At 39.3% G+C, this 21465-nt stretch overlaps 1 protein-coding gene across 2 annotated transcripts; it reads left to right on the top strand.

The window, feature by feature from the left end:
• Nucleotides 1-294: 294 nt before the first annotated feature.
• Nucleotides 295-21152, top strand: PROSER1 (proline and serine rich 1). Of its 2 annotated transcripts, none has more exons than XM_054271749.1 (13): nt 295-557; nt 3536-3601; nt 4334-4402; nt 4856-4950; nt 7140-7233; nt 7706-7816; nt 8539-8622; nt 9536-9614; nt 11846-11941; nt 12063-12107; nt 14347-16108; nt 16758-16905; nt 20840-21152. In XM_054271749.1, exons 1-13 carry the CDS (start codon nt 513-515, stop codon nt 20843-20845), a joined length of 2700 nt encoding a protein of 899 aa, XP_054127724.1. In that variant the 5' UTR covers nt 295-512; the 3' UTR covers nt 20846-21152. The 2 variants fall into 2 exon arrangements, with proteins under 2 accessions (XP_054127724.1, XP_054127723.1); XM_054271748.1 differs by lacking the exon at nt 20840-21152 and adding an exon at nt 18197-19945.
• Nucleotides 21153-21465: the final 313 nt, after the last annotated feature.

The raw sequence follows: 21465 nt of genomic DNA, 5'->3' as shown, positions 1-21465 counted from the left end.
GGGACCGGCGGAGGGGGTGCGCTGTCTGTGGGCTCACGCCGCTTCCGGGCCTCCCTAGCCCGCCTGCCCCGGGGGCCGCCCGCGTCCACCCCGGCTCTGCCCGCGGGGATCGCAGGGCGGCGGCGCCGCCGCGAACGATGCTCTGCGGGGGCGCCCCGGGCCGGCCGGGCCGCGGTGCCGCGTGCTGAGCGGGGCCGCTGCCGCCCTTCCCTTCTCCTCCCTTTCCTTTCCTTCCTTTCCCTTCCCGCCGCCGCCGCGACCCCTGCGCCCGCGGGACGCGCGGGGAGCGGGAGCACCGGGCGTCTCCCGGAGGGCGCTTTTGTCTCCGTGTCCCCCACCGCAGAGGCGGCAGCGCTCCATCCCCGGGGCCGAGCACAGCCCCGGCCGCCTTCCGTGCCCGGCGTTTTTTATTTATTTTTTTTTTTTAATCCTTTTTTTTTCCTGTATGCTCAAAGACATTTTTTTATCACTACTATTATTTCCTCCACGTTTAAGTGTCGGCAATAATCAAGATGGATAAGAAATCATTTGAAACCGTGCTGGATGAAATTAGGAAGGTAAATTCTCGTTTTGTGTGGTCGTTTAATCATTTGGTGGTGGACTGTAGGGCAAAGAGTACTGGCTACAAATCGAAAGGAGGGGGACATTTGGCTTAGATATTAACAAGAAATTCTTTACTGTGGAGGGGATGAGGCGGTGGAACAGGTTGCCCAGGGATGCCCCAACCCTGACAGTGTTCAAGGCCACGTTAGATAAAGCCTTGGGCAACCTGGTCTAGTGGGAGGTGTCCCTGCTCATGGCAGGCGTGGTTGGGTCTGGATGGTCTTGAGCCCTCATTGGAAATAAGCACTTGGATAAAATTGCTGCAGCATTTTTACGTTCGAGGAAGATGAGGGAGAAAACCAAAAAGCATGTCGTTTTGGGGGAAGGGCTGCGGTTTCTTGGCCTGTCCGGAGACAGTGAGAAGTACTCTCCTTTGATACGCTGGTTTAGGAGGTACAATGCACAAATAGGACGTGGAACGCTGATTTCTGAGCTGCATTCGGTTGTCCTTCTTGGAAATCACGTCTCCCGCAGCTCAGGAGTGACTGTGTGCACACCTTCTTTCTCTGGGATGTCAATCCTGTGTTTTGATGATTGCTCTGAGCTGTGCTTCTTCATCTTCTGTTTTAAAACTCTCCGAACAAAATACTGCAGGTTCTGGGGAGCAGAGATACAAACCTGGGCTTCCTCTTGTCTGGAAAGGCTCTGGTTTCTCTCTGCATGGGGGAGTGATTTTAAGAGGAAAGCTTGAGGTTAGTGCTTGGCACACTTCCCTGAACGCTAGAAGGAGAAAAGCCGAGGAAAAATCAGAGCCTTTGAGATTAATGTTTCTTGTTTTGCCTGGGAAGCAGAAACCTGTGACAATGTATTTTGTTGCAGTTCAGCAGAGGTTATTTAAGTGTAACAGTAGAACAGTTTACCTGCTGAAGGTGTCTTGGTGTGACAATGAAGGGCTTGTTTCAAATGGGATTTCCTTGTGGCACAACAGTAGTCCATACCATTTTTGTATTAAGCAGAATTTTTTGTTGTGTTGGTTTTTCTAGGAGAGGTAAATTTCCTTTATTTGGACTTGGGTTTTGGAGTTGAGTTTCAGTTCAGTTTCTTTTCGGAGTGAGGCAGTGATGGCTGCAATTGCAGTATTATTATTTTGCACCATATCGAGGTATAAAACCATATCGAGGTATAAAACTGTTCATCAGAAGCCCCAGGGGTGTCTTTCTTATCACAACTACATTTTTGCATAAGGTCATGGTCCTAACGTCTCTCTCATAAAACAGCTAAAAACATGACAGTCTGAGATATTTCAGGGTGTGGACTTTCCTCCCAACTTGTGAATTTGTGTGGAAAATCTGAGAACCACAAAAAAAAAGGTCAAGGAATGACTAGCACAGGAATGCTTTCTCTGATGACTGATGGTGGAAGGGAGCAATGTTTCAGTTATATTACTGCAGTGCAGTCCTTCAGAATACGCTCTGTGATTACTAAAGACTTCAGACAAAAGGGTTTAGGCATGTGATTTTAGGCACTTGTGTTTCCTCTGCTATCTGCTTGTATTTCTGTATTCCAGCTTGCTGTTGATCTAAGGGTCAGTGCTGTGCTGTGTTAATAATAGTTGTGCTGTTGTGGTGTAATGTTCATTATCCGAATGCTGGTTTTCTGTCTTTGCTGCTATGTTTTTGTTTAAGCTTCATTTCTAGCTCTGTGATAGCACCTTCTGTATTATGTAGTTTACAAGTTTGTTGTGTTGGCCAGTGTTCCATTTTCAGTCCTACAGTTAGCAGGAACAATTATTTAAATGTCTTTATGTGTAGCTTACTTTTCTTTTTCCCTGCATGTATTTCCAAGTACTAGCAAAATAAACTTTGGGGGGGTTTGTTTGTTTGTTTGTTCCTTCCATAAATATGCATAGCAGTGCTTTCTGTTTGTACTCTTGTTATAAAGTCATTCAGTTGTTGATTTAAGAAGGGAAAGTAACATTTGTTTCAGTAAAAAAAAATACATACCCTGCTTTTTTCCAAAACACATGAAGAGGAGGAAGGAATAGAAGAAAAAATGAGCATAAAGGCAGAAATTCTTTCTGCCCCTGTGACTTCAGTGTGTCTGGTAGTTTGTCTCTTAATGATGTACAGTTAGGAAGAGGGTTGTTGGGAGGAAGATAGAAGTGAGTGTGTGGGTAAAGCTAAAGGTGGTTTGAGAATACACGAGATCAAGCATTAGAGGGGGGACTTGGAAGCTATGGAAGAAAGGTGTTTTCATTGGCTTGGGGCAGGAATTCAGCTGTTAGCTGTCTTTAAATCTTGTACCTGTCACAGAGGGCTGGGTACAGGGGAGGGAGGAGGTCCTGGCTGTTAGCTCACGTGGTTATCAACACAACTGTCCTGCCATAAAGTCAAAATGCCAGTGCTGCATTAAAGTACTGTGCATTGTTTGTTTGGTATGACTGCCTGTTAAAATTTGGAATGCATAAGGATAATGATAAGACAGTATCCATCTCTGGAGCAAGCTTTGTTGTCTATTTAATTCTGTCTGTATAGACTCGTTATCCAATTTCTTCGTAAATTCACTGAAGTAAAATACTTTGTCATTTAGTTTACAGGGGCCATACAATGAGATTGCCTGAATAATCAACTGTTACCAATAATCAACTGTTAATAATCAGCAATTATCTTGTTTAAGTTGATGTAAATCATTGAAGGAAAAAGAAGAGTGATGATGTTCTCTCAGCACAGTTATAAGCAACAACAAAAAAACAAAATTAAGTAAATAAAAAAGGAGTATTATTTTGACAGAAGAATTAAATCACATCTTCCTGTTTTTCACTGTTCTCAGTTACCTAAGAAGTGCACTGTTACTTCAAAATGCTGCAATGTAATTAATACAAATGTCACTTTGTAGGGGCAGATTTTAGATTAATAGATTAGCAGATGGTTGTGCTATAATTATAATTTTTGAGTCACTAATTATGCATCCTTTTTTTTCCTGTATCTTTTAGGCTGTATTGACTGAGTACAAATTAAAAGCTATTGAATATGTTCATGGATACTTTTCCAGTGAACAGGTAAAGTCAATGCTCTTATGGGTTTAATGGGCGTTATTGTTTTTGTGTATTCAGTAATACACAGTGATTGTCTTCAGTCATACTGAGGCTGATCATATTAGCTTTTCATATTTATTGGGGAGATCTAATTCCTTGTTATCATATCAGCATGACACTATTAAAAAGAGTTCCAGGTTGCTTTGTCATCAAAATCAGTACATTTTCATTCTTTTTGTGCCTGGAAAGTTGTATAAATTTATCATAATGGAATTTAGAAATGTTTTGTGTGTATTGTCTAAATAGAGATAATGTGTAACATGATAATTTCTAGATTCTCTTTGTCCTCTTTCTTTTCCTGCTGGCTTTTTTTGGTGTATGTTTGGGAATATACTGTTTGGGATCCTGATAGTTGATAAGCTTTTTCAGAGATACTTGATTTAATACTTGATACTTGGGGGTTTTTTACTTATTCTAATACATTGGTATTGTTATTCATATATGCAAATATATGCAAAAAGGTAAGTGTTTTAATATTTCCATGGAAAAGCTTCATCTCATAAAATAGAATTTTTAGATGCTTACTTATAAATAAATAGAATGTTAGATGCTGATAGGCAATGACAATCAGCCATCACAGACAGATGTTTTGTAGCAGTATACCAATGTGCTGCAAAAGTGGAAAGGTCATATTGATGCTGTTAGCATACATTTTTAATATATCTGAAGGATTAATGGAAGGCCTTACTGTTGCAGGTTGTTGAATTACTGAGATACTTCTCCTGGGCAGAACCACAGCTTAAGGCAATAAAGGCTTTACAACATGTAAGTTCTTGTGACATGATCTTGTGGAATAAATTTGCTCTCTTAATGTCATTTTAATTTTATGACACCTACTTTTCAACTGATGAGTCAGTATACCCTTCAAAATCTTCAAAGCTTCTTCTTCATCTCCTTCAGTGGTACCAAGCTATGAAATTTCATACTTGTGAATTGGGGTATCTTTTCTGACTAAAGTGACTTTTACTTTCCTATATATCACAGAAGAAGATGTGACCCTTTCTAATTCTTGTTAACTCTCCTGTTTCCTTTGCTTTTGGTGAGTGCTTTTTGGATGTGTTCATAGTTTAGCCTATAGAGTCTTCTTCCCAATGGGAGGGAGAGGCTATTAAAAGTTTACTGAAATATACCATATGAAGCTGTTACTGAATTGTGTTCTGAGTTTAAAATACTTGTACTGTTTTATTTTATACACACTTTTTTTTCTTTCTCTATCAGAAAATAGTGGCAGTTCCAGCATCAAAAATGGTTAATATTCTCAACTGCTTCACCTTCAGTAAAGATAAACTTATTGCCCTTGAAATCCTAGCTTCGTAAGTATCTCTTCTGCTGTGTTCCTTAACTTGTATTAGCTCATGTTTGAGGATATAAAACTTTAGATTTCCTAGAAGGAGGCACTGTGCCTGGTTAAGGTGAAGCACAAATCCATTACTGATGGGGCTGTTTAAAGTAATAATTAGAAGCAGATGTTGTAGAAGTAGACATAAGACTGAGAGAATTGGGTTTGTTCTGCCTGGAACAAGTTGGAGTGACCTAATTTCAGCCTTCTGGTACTTGAAGGGAGCCTGTAAGAGGGCTGGAGTGTAGTGACAGGACAAGAGGAATGGCTTCACACTGGCAAAGAGTAGGTTTGAAGTGGATTTTAGGAGAAAATTCTTTGCTGTGAGGATGGTGAGGCACTAGCACAGGTTGTCTGGAGATGTTTCCATGCCTGGAAATGTTCAAGGCCAGGCTGGATGGGTTTCTGAGCAACCTGCTCTAGTACAAGGTCCCTCTGCTCACCTGAAAGGGCTCTGGAGCTAGATGATTTTTAAGGTCCTTCCAACCAATGATTATATGATTGTGGAAAATTCCATAGTTCCTTTGAGTCTTGTCCTTACTGCTATGTGAGCTTCTGTCTGCTGGAAGACTGGCACTTTTGGTGGTGTTTTAACTGTGGTCTTCAAATTTTGTAGAGAGCAAAGAGGGCCTTAAGCTTGTGTCTCTGCTCTCTGAAATCTAGAAGACTTGAGACCAGGAAATTCTGGGAATTGACCCTTTTTTGAAAAGTTCTCTAAGTATTACATATGTAGAGATGAGTTAAGTAAATGGATCTCTTAAACTGACAAATCTACTGTCTATAAAAAAAATTGATATTCTAAATTTTTGTTTACAGAGAAAGTTGGAATATTCCTAGTGAACAGAGCTACTTCAAATCATCTATTACACATATTTAAAATGGAAATCTTCTGCTTGGTTCAGGGGATTTATTTTATAAAGTATTGTTCTTTTTTTGGTTGTTGAGGGGTTTTTTGCTGTAAGCATATCTGTCTTCCCTGTGAATGGTATACTGCCAGCTGTTTGAACTTCCTGGGGCATGTAAATTCATGGTACAAAGACCCAGGATACAGACATGGTTTTGCTGCAGGAGTTAAGCTTAAGGAAGCCATGTCAGTGCTCCTAGTCTATTTCAGACCAAACCAAAACAGAGTAGCCAAAAGAAAGTTAGTTAGTGGCACACAAAACGAACATGTTACCTACTCATGAGACTGGAGCGCTTTGACTGTTCAAGTTTTACACTTCAGCTGACATAGGGCAAAAGCGCAATAACTTCTTAGCTGTTGAATTTCTTCAGTACTAGAGCAAAGTAAGGGAGTCATGATTACAAATCCTAACCCAAATCTTTTGCTGCTTACTTCATTAATCAGGAATATTGAACAAAGCTGAAAGCTCATTCACATTTTAATACTGTTCTTTGAGGTGTTTTTCATGGCGTCATTCAATGTTCTGCTGATTTCATTTCTGTCTAATATCCTCCTTTGAGGAGTCCTCCTTTTTGGTGCTGTATTTCCAGTAGTTTGGATGGCATGGGTAATATTTGACAGAGAAGTGCTGGTAAAAAGTTGGTCAGGATTTTGAATAAGGTAGGTAGAAGCAGGCATTGGTCTTCTTGTAGTCACATATTTTGTTCTCTGGTGTGTCTAGTGTTGTTTGGGGAAAAAGAGAGAGAAGGATTACCTTTTGGAGCTATATTAAGGCTTCCACTAGCTCTGCAGAATTTACAGAGATTTACCAGAAATTATCTTTTTAATTCTAAATTAAATTAGATGAAAACTTGTTTTTCCACCAGACTGACAAGAAATTGTGGCAAATTGAGTAGCTGCTGGTTTTCTGCTGTGCTAGGAATAGTGCTTTCTGGTGAACTGTTGATCCCTTAAGTCTCAAGGCATCACTGTTGTGATGCAAAATTAATTTATTCTACATACTTACTCTTGAAATAAAGTTTAGCCATCATCATCCGTTATTCTGTATTGATCTTTAGTTCTAATACCTTGTTTTGCTTAGAGGTATAAAGTCCATATTTAAGCCTAGGATTTTTACTTTAATAATAGTAATATTATGATCTGAACCTAGTTATGGCTTTTTAAAGTGCTTTTGGGTAGTGGCTAACTGTGGGTGACTTTTCAGCATTTTCAGCTTATGCAGATGGAATGGCAGTAATTGCCTGTCACTGTCTTTACAGCAACATTGTTGATGCTCAGAATTATCGCCTGATTGAAGATCTGTTCAGAATTAATATGTCAGAGAAGAAAAGATGCAGACGAATTCTCGAACAGGTAATCAAGATAAACTTACATCCTTGGTTTTGTTGAGAGTGCATCCTTGTGGTCATTGTGGGGTCAGGGCTTAGCATGAGGACTTCTGGGAGCTCCTGGTGTAGGACAAGCTGAAACTGCAGTAAGTAACTGCAAAAGAAAAGAGCATGTACAACAGAAGGAGAAATTTTTGTCAGACGTTAGGAAAAAGAGACACAAAATTGGAATCAATGGTGGAAGAAACAGTTTGTGTTTGTTTTAGGGAGCACCAAGTGCTTAAGCCCAAGTTCAGTGTAAGCAGAGAGGGACTTTGACAGAAGTTTACACTATTTGGATTATTTGGCATAAGACTTGAGACACAGACTTCACACAGACTTCAGTTGTTCCATGTAGGTTGATTCATGCAGTCTAAGTGCATGAAATAAGTAGTAACTTATTTCTTTAGAGCATTGAATTTGATAACAAACAATGTTCTTGCTTCCTTATTTTGCAGGCTTCAAAAACAGGTTGTAAGGCTCCTCATGCTATGATATCATCCTGTGGCATGATTCCTGGCAATCCTTATCCCAAGGGCAAACCAAGCCGCATAAATGGAATTTTTCCTGTAAGCATGATCCTATGCTTTTGCTTTTCACAAATGAACCTTGATTTAAGATTTATTGTAGTATAACCAAACCCAGAATTCATATATGTGGAAGGAGGAGTGGAATCAAAACCAAAGTGTGTTTGTTGGGTTGGTTTGTTTGTTTGCTTGCTTGTTTTACCCCATTCCACATTTACAGGGAACTTGCATGATTTTTATTTGCTCATTCTTTCTCTGCTGCTTCAGGTAAAGATTACCTGAACAATGTCATAAATAAGACAGTTTTCATATCAGAAAAACATTGTAAACTCCAGCAGTATTTGGCAGAATCAGGAGAGGTGTCAAGGGGCTTGCTGGTAGGTTGATAAAGTGACCTAATATGGTCGCTACAGTACTACTGCTAATCTTAGTGTGGCTCTTAAGCGTGTTAAGCATTTCCTGTGAACACCTAAGGGACAGCAAAATTAATGTTATCACATTCACAAGTCAAAATGCAGAATTCCATCATCAACATGCACTGTTTAAAATGCCTCTCTTTACAAAAGCTCAGTGTTGCAATCCAAGCTATTGGAATTTCTTTACAAGCCTAAAACAGTTGTGTTGTTTTTTTTCTTTCTTGACAAACATGGTTACTTTCAGAATGTTCAAGAACTCAAATGTAGTTCAGAAAAAAATAAAAGGGAAAATTGTACAACAAAGCCTGCTTCTAAATTAATGCTTGGTTTAATTTTCTTTTCTTTCAGGGAACCCCTATCAAAAAGGACACAGAAGAATGTACTAATGAAGGAAAAGGAATAGCAGCCCGTATACTTGGACCATCCAAACCAGTATGTCTAAAAATTAGTAAATGACTCTTTCAAAATCCCCTAAACAACTACCAGCCAATTCAACAAGGCTTTGTTATAAAATGCTGTTATGTTGCAAGAAGATTGTAGAGCAGCAATTTAATTGAAACTAAACTTCTGTAATGAATATGACCTAGTATGGTTTTATTTAACTTGAAAATGAGCTTTAGTTTTTATCTGTAGAGGGAGAAGATCCTCTCCTGGATACAATGTATGCACACTTGAAGACAGAATTTAAATTACAGTAGCAGAAGAGAAAGCTAAAAGCATTTTTGGTATTCCATCATGAGCTGCTCTCTGAGGATTTCTCACATGAGCACAGAAAATGCCTCCATCTTTGAAACTTGAATTACAGCAGTGCGTTAGAAAGAGGTTCTTGTTTCTTAACACAGCTGGTCTGTATTTCAAAATTTTTGAGCTTTGACGTGGGACAAGCTTTCAGTGAACCTACAATCTGAGGTATTGTCCAAATTTTTTGTTATCACTTCTATTATGAGATGTTGAGACAGAGTAGATTTCCCACAAAGCTGTATTATTTTAAAAATGTAGGAACCTTCAGAAATATTTGCTAGTTTTAAATGTGCTAAACCTCTAAAATGAGAAGTCAGTCCAAGACTGCAGAGTATGAGAACTGCAAGGCAGAAAGGAGCTCCCTTTCCCACTTGTGCTCAGTTTTCTATTAAAATTTAAAGGTGTACTAGTGATGTTTGTTTCACTCTTTTCAGAAAGAGTGAAATACTTGCAGTCACTATGGATATTATGAAAAAATTTCGTATCACCTATATTTGTAGAAAAGAGTTCCTGTCTGTAGTAGTAGAATGTAAGCTTTTTGTCTGAGAGACATTACCTAATGCTTTCACTCTTGCTTTTTCCATTTGTTTTTTTGTTTATGTAGGCTCCATCAACGTACAATCCACACAAACCAGTTCCATACCCCATCCCACCATGTCGGCCACATGCAACTATTGCACCAAGTAAGGTTTCTGTGTGTTCTAGCTTGATGCTATTGTTCATGCATTTGCCTTTTAAGCACTGTGTCAAGTGTTGGTTTCTCTGACCAGGGTCATATCTGAAGTTGGCTTCTACTCCCTGAGCATGCTCTGGGTACTGGTTTTTACCTTTTCTTTCATAACAGCAGAATTGATAAAGAGAGGAATATATTGACTTCTTTTTCCAATGTCCATAAGCAAAATTCACAGTCCTGTTCTGATGACAAAATATTTAAATTTATGGGAGGTGTTGAGTATGTTAGACAAGACAAGGGCTTTGGCTTTGTTGTAATGTTTGGCCAAGGCTTGGGCTTTGGCTTGACAAGTATGACTTGTTGCTGTAGAACCCAACTTGGAATATGGTCAGCCATGGCCCTGAATTGGGTGGAACTATGTAGGAACTTGCTGGTGGGCTGTAATCTGTTTCTCACTTGCCTTCAGCTTTATTTTCTGCCATCATAATGGAGAGTAAACAGTTTCCTAAAAGAAAAGTATATTTCGGTTTCAGAAGGGAAATAGTGATTGCTTTTTCCTGCCATTGTTCTATTTTTAGCAATGGCACTATTTCTTAGTGCCTCAAGTAAGATTGAGCCTTTATTCATAAGCTTCTCTCTTTGCTCTGCTGCATCAATTGTTAGACTCCAGACATTTTTGGAAGGGGGCAAGGCAATTGCCCTTTCTTTGGAAGAAAGCTTAGAATACTTAAAGTAGTCAGATGCAGGTCTGGCAGGCAGTTGAAAGCCTTTTCTAATCTTGAAATTCTGTACTGCAATACAAGGAGTGCTCTGGTTAGGGCACTTGCTTTTCACTGATGCTGGGGATTTCAGGGAGTTGATAAGAAAGTGAAGCAGAACTCCTAGCAAGCATGCTGAAGGCTGAGTCATCTAATCAGTTTGATGTCTGCAAGACTTTTTATAGCCATTTTAGAAAAATGGGCACTACTAGTGGCTAAAATAAGAATGATTGATTATTTATGCTCAGGAAATCACTTTTTCTGAAGAAACTGTGTAGGAAACTTGCAGACTAATTTGGATTTATATTGAATAAATCCTATCCAAAGTACCTTAAAGCACAAAATTTGACCTGTGGCAGGATAGAAATGTTAGTACAGTTTTAGTATATGAAAGAGCTTTTGAGGTTCCAGGGCCTTACTAGGCTGCAACATGTGTTTTGAGAAAGCTCTTGGGACAACAGAACTCATAACTGGTGAAATGATATATATATATGTGTATGTGTTTAATGAGATTGCAGATGCTGACCTGAAACTATTGAATGTGACTGTTTTCAGTGTGATTAAAACGATGATTGTTTTCTGCTCCTTGACCATTTCCTTCCTGAGTGATTCAGTGATTTTTAGTTGCTTTTCTGATTTTCTTGTGCAAGAAATCTTAACATCAGGTGGAATTACTATGAAAGTATGAAATCAGAAAGGACTTCTATATGAGAAATTGGTGCACTTTCAGTATTATTCAAGTGCTGCCTTTTCCCATGAAGTCCAGGTTCTTATGCTCTTAAACTATTAATTCAGGGCCACTGTGAAATGTGTGTGTTCCTGCAATTTAAATTCAGATGTGTTCCATCAGAACTCTGTACCACAGCAATACAACAGTTTCAGTTGCTTCAAAAAATAACAGAGGAAAAAAGGTATATTTAATATGTTAATTGCTGTAAGAATTTTATATTAAAATACTTTGCTAACCTGCTCGAATTTCTTAACATTTAAAGAAATATTGAAGAATACTAGATTAAGTATTTGAGAAGGATTGTTTTTTCTCAGAATTTTCTGGCTAATGTTAAAGGGTCATGGTTACTGGTCTGTGTTTGGCTTCTTTGTTTGTCCAGCTTTAATGCTGAAGAAGGAGTTGCAACAGCCTTTAATTAAGAATAGGAAAGGAACCAGTGATGCTGCGGACACTGTATCACTCATCCCCTTTGAGTTTTTTCAGGCAAAATGAAACTGAAAGGAATTGAAACCTGACTTTTTCAGGCTCTCTTAAGAGAATTGCCCTTAGTAAAATTTAGATCACAATGCATGCCCTTCAGGCAGACATTGGCAAAAGCCAGCATCCAGTCTGTATAGTTAACTGGTCTAGCTTTTTGATGAAGGCATGTCTTACAGTCTTGAAAATATTTTTTAAAAGGTGAAGATGCTTACTGGTTCATCTAGATACATGTTGTTCTCACAACAGGGATGTGTATTGCCTTTGTTATTTTAGGTGCTTACAACAATGCTGGCTTAGTTCCAATGGCCAATGTCATAGCTCCAGGCTTACCAGCTCCTCCACCATACACTGCTAATCAAGTGGTATCAGGTAAAGCATGCATATCTTTAAAAATATTCATGCTGTTTTTCCTGGCTTATTGCTGGGAGTGGATCTTTCACTGCTGGAGTTTCATTTGCCTTTCAATAACAAGCTGCTGTTCTCTGTTTAGAAAATGAGGACCTTTCCAGCCAGGCAAAACCTTCCCAAAATCAAGGTAAATTGCAAATCCACAGGGGGATTTTTGTGTTCATTGTATTTTTGTTACTTGTTCAGAAAATGTTAACAACTTGTTTAGTGGGATCTTCATAAGCTTCTAAGTATGCAGCCACTAAGTATGTGGAATAGAGCCTCTTGAGAGTGGAGAAAAGAAATCATCAGACATTTGTACTTAGAAGCACTGAAACACTAATATTCATTCTTTTGTGTTAGCTTATCAAAAGTATTTGTACTCTTCATTATATAAGCATGTGAGAAATAATGCTAAAACCTAAATCAAAATACCCTTTGCAATGTTCATGCACTTAAATACTTCAGTAAATATTTGCAGTTTTTAAAATTCTGGACATCTGTTGGAAAACTTATTGACATTTTAATTTCATAGATCAGTTGCAATAAGAAGGTAGGAATGCAAAAGAGATTTAGAGATTTTTGAATGTCTTATCCCAGAATGTTAGATCCAATTGTGTCTGCCTGCACTTTTGTCTTACCCTGTAAGATCCTGTTCTTTTTACCAAGACAGTTGTGTATTTTTTAATTGTTTTTGTGTGTACTAAGCTTGTATGCTTAGTACAAAGCATAATAATAAATCCCATTAGGAACTACTTATAAAAGGGTTTTGATAATGTTATTAGATTTGACAAACTGAGAATTTACTGACCATTGAGTCAGGCATATTAACAAATACTGCAAATAGATGAAATGACTGTGATAAGTTTAGCTACTGTAAATATTCCTAGGGACCCAAAAAAAAAAAAAAAAGTTGTGTTTTGTCTTTCCTTCTCTGTGTCCAGGGATGGGTCTACAGAAATGTTTTGAAGAATCACCTAATTCTTGTATACCCCTCTTTAAATATGCATGTATTTTTACAAAGTTAGTTCATGCAGCTAAATGAGTATAGTGTAAGAAATTAAATATTCTCTTAGGAAGAAAAGTTCAGCTCTGGCTTCTAGTACAGCTGTATTTCATTTGTGATTACCTTGGCTGTCAGGATTAAATAACTGTAATCTTTGAGAGTCTTCAGCTTGGAAATAGAATGAGAAAAGAACAGAATCCAGGGCTGGGTAGTCTGCGGGTTTTTTTTTTTGAAAAGAGTATGTAAAAGGAAATAGGGTTTTTTCAGATTTACACATTTTAGAGTTTCAACATACACTAAATTGAAGCTTGTCATGTCAACTTAGGTCCAGGATTTTAAAGAATAATTTTCTGGATTTGTGTGTAGAATTATATGTAGAAATCAGGCAAGAGAGACATGTAGGCTGCTGACTGGTTGGATGAGTGTCTTGTTTGTATTTGAACAGATTATTCCAAAAGTAAAATACAGCACAAGGGTTATTTGAGAGCCATGATTTATTAACATATTCACGTTCCACAGGAGACTAGAGGCAGGCATATCGAGAGTCATGACATGCCAGTGTTCATGAATGCAGCTCCTTTCCATCAACCTCCACATTCACATGTGCCTGCCTGTTTTCCTGCAGCTTGACTGATGTCTCTAACTTACTTTGTAGGATTGACACAAGCTGGTACTTTTAGTGGCAGGTGCTTGCCTTTATTGCAGACACCTGACTAAAGACTCCTAGAAATACTTGTTGCTAAAGTCAAGTGCCAATGTTAGTTTAATACTGTAGTGTGATACATGAATTTCAAAGTGTACCTTCTTAGAATCAAAATCTGAAGGAAGCACAGTGAAGAGAATGACCTGATTTTGAAGGAAAGAAAACTACCAGCACCTGAAATCAGCTTTCTTCAGTTGTTGACTAAACTTCTCTGAAATCATGATACTTTGAATTAACTGGTCTGAAGGAAATTCTGACCTTCAGTGAGAGTGGATGCAGAGGAGCCCAGGTGATCTGATGCTGATGGAATATTAGGTCTGGTTTGGGTACTGCCAAATGTTAGGGACCAGAGGGAGGGTGTTTACTTGTATCACTCAGATGTTCTTACAGAGTGTATTTGAGTTTCTGTTTTGCATGAGATCATGAAGAGGTAGCAGATGTCACAGAGCGTTTTAAAAAGGAGTGTTAGCCCACATGGTGTATGATTTGTGTGACGTGTTTGTGTGTACCTTTTTGCTTTGTTTTCATAGGCGTCGCTGCTCATTGTTTATATGTAGACATTGTGTGTTAGCTGTTGCTTGTGTATCATATTTTGAAATGCTGTATGAAATGTTTTTGTGTTGATTTCAAACCTTTCTGACAGTTTCAAGTATTCTTACTGGTTTTGTTTCTTTGCAGCTTTTTCTGCACAAGCGAATCAGCTCTTTACTCCTCATGGTTCTAATCCTTCAACACCTGCTGCTACTCCAGTCCCTACCCCATCACCTGTCAAGGCAATAAGCCATCCATTAGCACCTGCAACTCCACTCATCTCTGGGATGAACATGTCTACCCCTGTCCTTCCTGTTTTCCCAGGACAGGTCTCCTCTTCCATCCATACATCTCAGCCATCTACCCCAACCCCTACTGTCATCAAATCCCTTTCATTGCCTGGTGTTCCTGTCACATCTGTTCACAGTGCAACCTCTACCCCTATCCCCTCAGTTTTTTCTGGGCTGGCTTCTATCCCTGCTGCTATGCCCACTCCACAGGGTTCTTCCACTCCATGTGCCACACCTGCACCCAGTGAAGCTTTTGCATCTGCTGCTACACCATTTGCTGGCCTCCCTTTCTCTGCAACCTCTTCAGTTGCTTCTGCTAATAATCCTGCTCCATTGTCATCAGTCTTTGCTGGCCTCCCTTTGTCCTTGCCGCCCAATGCCCAAGGGATTTCTAGTCCTGTTCCATCTACAATTGCTAATTCTCCTGCCACCACCATTCCTGGCTCGCTTAGCTTGCCTAACCCAATTTTGTCTGTCTTAAAGGGATTTCTGACATCAAATGACACTTCATTAATCAATTCATCTGCTTTACCTTCTGCTGTGACAAGTGAGCTTGCTTCTTTATCTGCTCTTGCTAATCAAAGCTCTGATCCTCCCACTTCCTCTGTCAACAAATGTTACACTCCATCAGCCACCCCCAACACACAGCGTTCCTCCACACCTGGGCTGGCTATTTTTCCAGGTCTCCCATCCCCATCTGTAGCCAATTCTAGTTCCACTCCTCCCACATTGCCTGCACAGTCACCTTTAACCACTTCGCCATCGATTATGCCAGTCAACTGTGGCTCATCAGCCTCCCTCTTGCATGGCACAAGTCCTACTAATCCCGACCAGCAGCTCTCATCAGCCCCAGCTGCCACAAGTATCCCAGTTCTGGTCAAAACAGAACCCATGAGTCCTACCCTGTCGGCCTTCAAAGGTCCTTCTCATTCAGCCAGCCCTTCTCACGGCACCCTAGGACTCTCAGGGCTTGGGCGTGCGTACACCTCAGCAGCTTCAGTGCCCGTCAGCTTGCCCAGTTCCCTGAACCCAGCGCTGTCAGGGCTCTCCTCTTTGAGTGCTCCTCTGAACAACTCCAGTTCTCTGGCTTCCATTTCCCTCGCCCCACACGGCTCCTCTGCTCCCATTGCCCCCGTGTTCAATGGACTTCCTCCTTTCACGTCTCTAACCAGTAACTTTGCCTTTACTGGTAACCCAGCACTGACCCCGCCCGTCACCCTCCCGGGGTCTCTGCTGGCCACCCCGGCTACGAGCGCTGCAGCCGTGCCCGCCCCCCACGCGAGTTCCACCGCCGCCGTGCTCTCAGGACTCGCCGCCTCCGCAACAGTCTCCGCTCCACCCTTCTCGCTTAACTTGTCCAGTGCTGTCCCTTCCCTTTTTTCTGTTGCCCAGGGACCTCTGGGATCATCAAACCCATCCTTCCCTGGTTTTCCTGTCTCTAACACACCCTCTGTCACTCCTGCTCTCCCTTCTTTCCCTGGCCTCCAGGCATCTTCTGCAGTAGCAGCAGTTGCACCGTTGCCGGCAGCTGCCACAGCCCCATCTCCAGCTCCGGTCCTGCCAGGGTTTGCCTCGGCCTTTAGCTCAAACTTCAACTCTGCACTTGTGGCACAGGCTGGGTAGGTTACTGTTTTTGGAGGAGGTCAGAACCACTTCTTTTTCTCTTCAGCAAACACTGATTTTATTTTTGGTGTGTAGGCAATATTTTCACTCATAGTTACTTATTGCAGATAATTTTTAAAGTTAGTTCACTGCTAGATTTCCACCTGTCATCAGAAGCTGATAGGGTAGTGATTCAATAGGTTGGCCTCAATAGTCCCTGTTATGACAGTCTAATCCAATGAGGTGCTCAGTAATTTTATATCCCAGATGAGGATACTTGGCACCTCCTAGGCTTTTACAAGAACGGATTCCACATGGGCATCCATTAACACACACAGGTAATATCAGACAATATCTTAGATATTTTAAGGAAGTCATCAGCATAAATTCTCGTCTTTAAGGTTTGTGTGCGAACTGTCAACACAGTTGAGATACAAAACATTTTGAGTGCTCTTAGGTGTGTTCCAGACAATCTTGGTTTGTGTATGTATGAATGATTTTTAGGTGGGTAAAGACTGGAATTCAGTTTAGAAATTCTGGCCTTTATGAGATTTAGAAAAATAACTGCTTCTGTAATTTATATAGACATAAGCTTATAGAGAGGGAAACAGAATAAATCATGGTGCAGATGTTCCTAATAATAGCCTCATTTTCACATTCTTTCAGCTTGACTTCTGGACTACAGACTCCAGGAAATGCAGTTTTTCCTGGTCTTTTATCTCTCCCTGGTATCCCTGGCTTTCCCCAAAGTGCCACACAATCTTCCTTACAGGAATTGCAGCACAGTGCAGCTGCACAGTCAGCACTACTACAGGTAATGTGCCTATTTGTTAGTACTGTTCTGCTTCCAGTGATCTCTTGAGCACCTACTTGCCTGTTAACTCCTTGGGATTAGTTTAAGTCAGTAAATTATTAAAACCCCTAAATTGTGTGAGAACTGATTAAAAGGATGATGATAAAAACCAACTTCTACTAACTTTTTACTCAAGGCCAGTGTACAATGCTTCATAAGATTAAAACATTATCTAAAACTCTTTGTAAAATGGGGAGAAATAAAAGAAAAGAGAATGCAAATTAATTTTGGGTAAATTAATTTTAGGATTTGTGTTAAATCTAACGAGCTGGCCGTACCATTGCAAAATTTGTGCTCAGTTCCAGTCTGACATTTGAATAACTTACAGATTTCTATAGACCGTTTGCTGTGTGTTATGTGCCACTGCATATGTAATCAGATTGTCTTGAAATTGTGTCTGTTGTGGTTGTGCCTTTTTCTTGATAGTTCCCACAAACAGAATTTTAATATAGGCTTGAAGTGACTTTGGGTGATGTGTAGTTTCATCATCTCTTGTCCATGAAACAGCTTGTTTGACCCATCAACCTACATAAGTTAACTGAAACTATCATCAGACTTTGTTTATATGTTTAGTTTGTCTTTTGTTAAAAACAGCCTCTGTACAGACTCTTGTAAGAAATTTGACTTTCTCTACGTAATACTAAAAAAGAGAGCTGATTGTCTTAATGTTTTTTCTCTTCTGTGACACATCAGTTGTTGAAATGGAACATGTGTCTAAGTACTGTTCAGAGTGCAGCATATTGTCAGATATCTTCTGAATATCAGGGGATTGGAAGAAGCAAGTTACTTCATCTAGACCATGCCTTGCAGCTCAAAGTCTATTCTGATTCTATAGAAATGTATGCAGATTGCATTGAGGGAATGTAATTATTTTTATTTATAAGATCTACTTACTAAAATTAACACTTATTTACCTGAGCAATGAAGAGAAGGAAAGTTGAGTCGCTAAAATATTACAGTTCCTGATTAAGATGTGTCTTCCAAGTCAGCTGGTGCCATTAACACTTCTTTGTTTTCCCCCTTAATCCAACTGATTTCTTCATTCTCTGGTATTTCAGAGCAATAGTTGCACTACAGATTAACATCTTTGTATAGATGCCTTGCTCATCTCTATTCTTTGCACACTTCAGAATATAATCCACTTGTTTTAGCTTGAGCAGGACTGGTATTGTGGCTGAAATTTTGCTTAATTTAGATTTTTGTTTCCTTGATTTTGTCAGTGCTGTTTCCTAACTTCTTATCTTCCTTAAAGGCGCATTCTGCTTCTGCTCTGGACAACTATACAGCTCAGCCTGAAGGTTTTGCTAACTATCCATCAACACCAGGAACACCATTTTCATTGCAGACAAGTCTGCCCCAGAGTGGATGGCAGTAAATACCAGGCATTTCTAAAGACTGCAGTGTTTGCTTGACAGAGCCTGATCCTATTCACTTTGAAGGCTGCCTCTGCGATAGTGGGAGCAAGGTCTGAGCTGGGGAAAGAAAGGGAAAACATGAGGGTAAAATGTTTCCAGGAGGCTGTGTCAGATGTCAAACTTAATTTGTGAATTGCATTCAATTTGATCCAGGGTCTGATCCTGTGAATTGCTGAGCATCCTTGACGCTCCTTTAATTTAAAGAGTTCAGTGTTTGGTTTCTTACAGGATCAGGAACATTCAAATAGGTGTTTGTGTAAATAGGGCAATTGACTGTCAAGCTGAGTAGGGAGACCAAGTATACTTAATAGTGTGAATAAGCACCTATCCTGTTATGTTTTGTATGGTATATGTGGTTAATAGAGACTGAGATCTAGATTGAAACTAGACAATTAAAGCTGTAGATGACCTTTTGTCTAGAAGCACACTTCCTGTGTGTGTACAAATCAAGGTCAGTTTATGGTCTTTTCAGATGTTTTCTTCCTATGTATGAGGATCTCCTGTTAGCATCAGCAGTATGTTAAGGGGAGGGTAGGTCAGAGGTATGTGGGGGTTTTTCTTATGCTTCAAAATACTGTCATGGGCTTGCTGCTGAATTGAGTACTCCTTTGTCTGAACAAGAAAGATAGGAAATGATGCTGTACTGTATTTGGTAGAAGTGGATTATGTTTTACTGGAGTATGGTTTAGCTAGCTGACAATATGTCTTTCCAAAGTATATAAAACCATTTTAACTTGCCTCTAAAATAAGGTTCCGTAATATTCTCCTTGCCTCCAGCACCCCTCTGAATGAATTAAATAATTGTACTGCAGATAGGCTGCCTATCTGGCACTTTTGACTGCAGATTTATGTGAATGTTTACAGACATGGGGCAAGTTCTCCTCTCCCTTATACTCACAAACAAACTGGTTCTCTATATGCTTTTCAGCTATAAACTACAACTTGATGGTGCTTATCTTATCCTGTGAATATAAGTGGGAGAAGAATTTGGACCATGGATTTTTTTAGTATTTTTCCTTGGAAAACATACATGATTTTAAAGGCATATAGCTAAATTAACTGTTACAATGCAGCATATAGAAAAGTCTTGCTTTGTTAGTGAAATTGAGTTGTGCACTCTTCTAATAATGTTAGTATCTGTGGCAATGTGTAACACATCATTGAATATCTTCTATTTAAGGTATGCTCTTGATCATGGTCTAGAGACAATAGAGATGAATGATATTCAATCATGTGACTAAATTAAAATTTAGAGATACTACACTGTAGAAATGTTCTGCACCTAGAGTTTTACTTTTTTAAAGATTGATGATGCTGGGAGATGTTGCTAATGTATTTTCTTTCAAGATGTGAACAAACTTTTTTAGAACATTAATGGAAATTGCTGTATTGGTTTTTAAAATAATTTTTTAAAATAAAAAGTTTACAGTCATGGCAAAAAGGCTTTGATGACTATTTGAATATTTACCTAAAATATGAATGAATAAACTTGTTTTTATTAAGATACTTCTACTGATCTTGATCTTGCTTTATGCCGTTTCTTTTGATGTAGAATTCTGTCCAAAATTATAAAATTTACCTCCTAAGGAGTGACATTAGAAATATCCTATTTAATTTGTAGGTTAAAAACTTAAATTCTTTGCCATTTAATAATCAAACTACATATTACATTAAATCTAAAAAAAAATATTGTGTTCTTACATTTTTTTATTTTGTGAAACCTGTTAAAGTCTCATGATTCTCCACTCTGAATTACTCTTAAAATTGATATCTTGGATATTGATATCTTGACTTAAGAAATCTGTGGAAGAGGTCTCTACTATCTTTCATTTTATTCTGCTTGTCATTCTTTCCATAACTTGTTCTTTGTAGATTTGCAGATGAGTTGGAGAAAATAAAGATACAGGTATCTTATCAAGAGCAAATTGCTCAGTAACATTACTGAGGTGCTGAGTCTGACATCCTATTTTATCCTAGTTTCCCCATCAAGCAATCAAAGTTTGAACTGATTCACATCACCTTGTTGTCAAAAGCAAATAATACTGTTTTGTCAGAATGTAAGCACTTTGTGCCTCTGTTTCTAAAAATATTTGTTGAATGGTCATGGGGTATGGGGTTCTTGTCTGAGCACTGGACAACCCAGAGATGCTGAAGAGACTCAAGCCTTGTTTCTCCAAATGAAAACAGGTGAGAAGTAGTGAAATCCACTGTGTTAAATGCTCTTCTCCTGAAGCAGTGTAGTTACTGGGTGTTGTGCAGCCACTTTACCAGAGAAGAGTGTTTGATGCTTCCATCAGTGTTAGACAAGTGAATAGATTAAGAAGTGTTTAGTTGTAAAGTTCTTATGTCTGGAATGGGCTCTCTGGTTCTTACTGAGCTGGGTTTTGTAAAGCAACTCTCCACTGGTTAGGATTAAAATTCAATTTTTTCAATATTTCTCCTGATGTAAAATTGTTTTTTATTAATTTTTTCCTCTTCAGGAATAGAGTCTGTGTTCTGCATTGCAGCAAAGTGCTGTGACCCAACCTTGGAATTTCTGAGAGGAGTGATTTGTCCTGCGTTCCTTCATGCTTACTTGAGCACCAGTTTTAGACAGCCAAGGAAATGTCTGCTCTGAGGCAAACCACCTTAAACTGAGCCTGTGCCAGGAAAGGGCTCTTCCTGCATGACTTTAATTCTGGACTAACTGATTTTTTTCACTGTTCAAGTTGTCTATTATTGCTCTATTTTGTGTGTACTGACGGCCTGCCTAGATACGGTGTGGTGAAGTGTTCCTTGAAATAAAACCTTTTTTGCAACAACTAAGAACATACTGAGATTGTGTTTGCAAACAAGTTTCAGTGTCTCTTTCAAGTGCTTTAATTGCAGCTGCAATGAATAGGAGAGAAACAGTGTGACAGTGTTCACAGGGGTCTTTGGATGAGGGAAGAGACGAGGATCTGACTCCATGTTTCAGAAGGCTTGATTTATTATTTTATTATATATATTACATTAAAACTATACTAAAAGAATAGAGGAAAGGATTTCATCAGAAGGCTAGCTCAGAATAGAAAAAGAAGGAATGATAACAAAGGCTTGTGGCTCGGACTCTCTGCCTGAGCCAGCT

This window comes from Melozone crissalis, unplaced genomic scaffold (assembly GCF_028551555.1).
Source record: "Melozone crissalis strain CALT ecotype California unplaced genomic scaffold, PUWL_Pcris_2 ptg000013l_1, whole genome shotgun sequence".
Taxonomy (NCBI): domain Eukaryota; kingdom Metazoa; phylum Chordata; class Aves; order Passeriformes; family Passerellidae; genus Melozone; species Melozone crissalis.
The sequence above is the reverse complement of the archived record's forward strand: the minus strand, read 5'-3'. Positions and strand labels throughout refer to the sequence as shown.